This window comes from Morone saxatilis, unplaced genomic scaffold, assembly GCF_004916995.1.
Source record: "Morone saxatilis isolate NCDOM2014 unplaced genomic scaffold, NCSU_SB_2.0 Contig14, whole genome shotgun sequence".
Classification (NCBI taxonomy): domain Eukaryota; kingdom Metazoa; phylum Chordata; class Actinopteri; family Moronidae; genus Morone; species Morone saxatilis.
Window position 1 is genome coordinate 68,067 of NW_023339696.1, and position 1,412 is coordinate 69,478.

Sequence of the window (1,412 nt, forward strand, 5' to 3'; positions counted from 1 at the left end):
ACTGTAGTGTCCACAGCACTGACAGTTGTCTATGGTCTTGACTGAATACATCAGAGAGTTAACATGAGGATTCAAAGTTCACTGGCAGCCAGTACTATCTCATAACCTAGTAACAGTCTGAACACACACAGGACATAAAGGTCCAGATGGTCATTACCACAATACCTACAATCCTAAATTGTTTTTTTCTCTGGTTTTCATAACCTGTCTTTATCTTGTGTAAACTGAGCAGAGCACTGCAGAAATATACTCTGAAGTTTTGAATAAAGAAGAGGAGGTTTAGGGCCAGTGAAGCCTCCAGCAGGTTAATGATTACAGCAGCTCTGACACAGCACAGGTCAGGCTGTGATAAACACAGTGACAGACAGTGAGCCTCCGCAGTGTTCTGGAGTCAGTCAGTGGACAGCAATGTCAGGGCAGCGTGTGTGTGTGTCTGACTTTGAGGAGGAAGCCAGGAAGGTTCTTCCTAAAGCTGTGTATGACTACTACCGCTCTGGAGCTGATGAGCAAAGGACACTGGCTGACAATGTTGCTGCTTTCAACAGGTACAACACACACACACACACACCCACACACACACACACAATGAGAAGCTCTGTTGGAGGCAGTGTTTTAGCATTAAGTCAAACTTCCACTTAAGCTACAAACAGCACTGTGCCTCTAAAGTAACAGCAGACAAAGCAACAGGACCCACAAAGGTGTGACAAAGAAAACAAATAATTGTGGAATTAATTCAGAATGTGGCAGTAACAAAGAAAGTTCCTCTAATGGCCACTTGAGACTAGCTCCAGAAGTAAGTCAAGCTCCATAAGGCCCCATATTAAAATGCTCTTTAAGTCTTTAAGTTTGTCGAAGGTGGCAGTTTGTCAAGTACCAGCGCTCACCCATCTCTAGCTCACCACTCAGATGCACTAACACTCGCCTCACACACTGATCCTTTAATAAGATATTTTCAGAAAGATTGTTGTTTTGGTATGCATCTTCTCTTACAGTAAGTATATCATCATACTGGTGGAGGGCTTGCTTTATCAGGGGTTTGGTCCCTTTTGCCGTAGCAGACGAGAATAACATTCCCTGCTCAGGAGTTGATGAGCAAAACAGTTTGTACACATATCAATATCATATCAAAACACTCAATATATGCACACAAAATTGGTCAAAGTGTGAGACTACAGTGCAGGTTGTTCTTAACATAGAGCCACCAGGTCAACCAACATCTCAGAGCAATAACAGAACAAAGATCTGTGGAGGGCCATTATGAACCATAGACCCCAAATTCTGCATAAGACATTCTGAAATTATACGTTATAATAAAAGCACTGTGTGCGTGCATGTGTGTGTGTGTGGTGTGTGTGTTGTGTGTGTGTGTTTGTGTTTTGTGTGTGTGTGTGTGTGTGTGCTGTGCAAGCGCA

General features: G+C 43.1%; 1 protein-coding gene across 1 annotated transcript in view; it reads left to right on the forward strand.

Annotated features, from left to right (window-relative positions):
- Positions 1-388: 388 nt before the first annotated feature.
- Positions 389-1,412, forward strand: part of hao1 (hydroxyacid oxidase (glycolate oxidase) 1) — a 5,690-nt gene continuing 4,666 nt past the window's right edge. Inside the window, exon 1 of the mRNA XM_035654646.1 lies at positions 389-545. Coding sequence (XP_035510539.1) covers positions 409-545 — 137 coding nt within the window. The 5' untranslated portion in view covers positions 389-408. The remainder of the gene's footprint in view (positions 546-1,412) is intronic.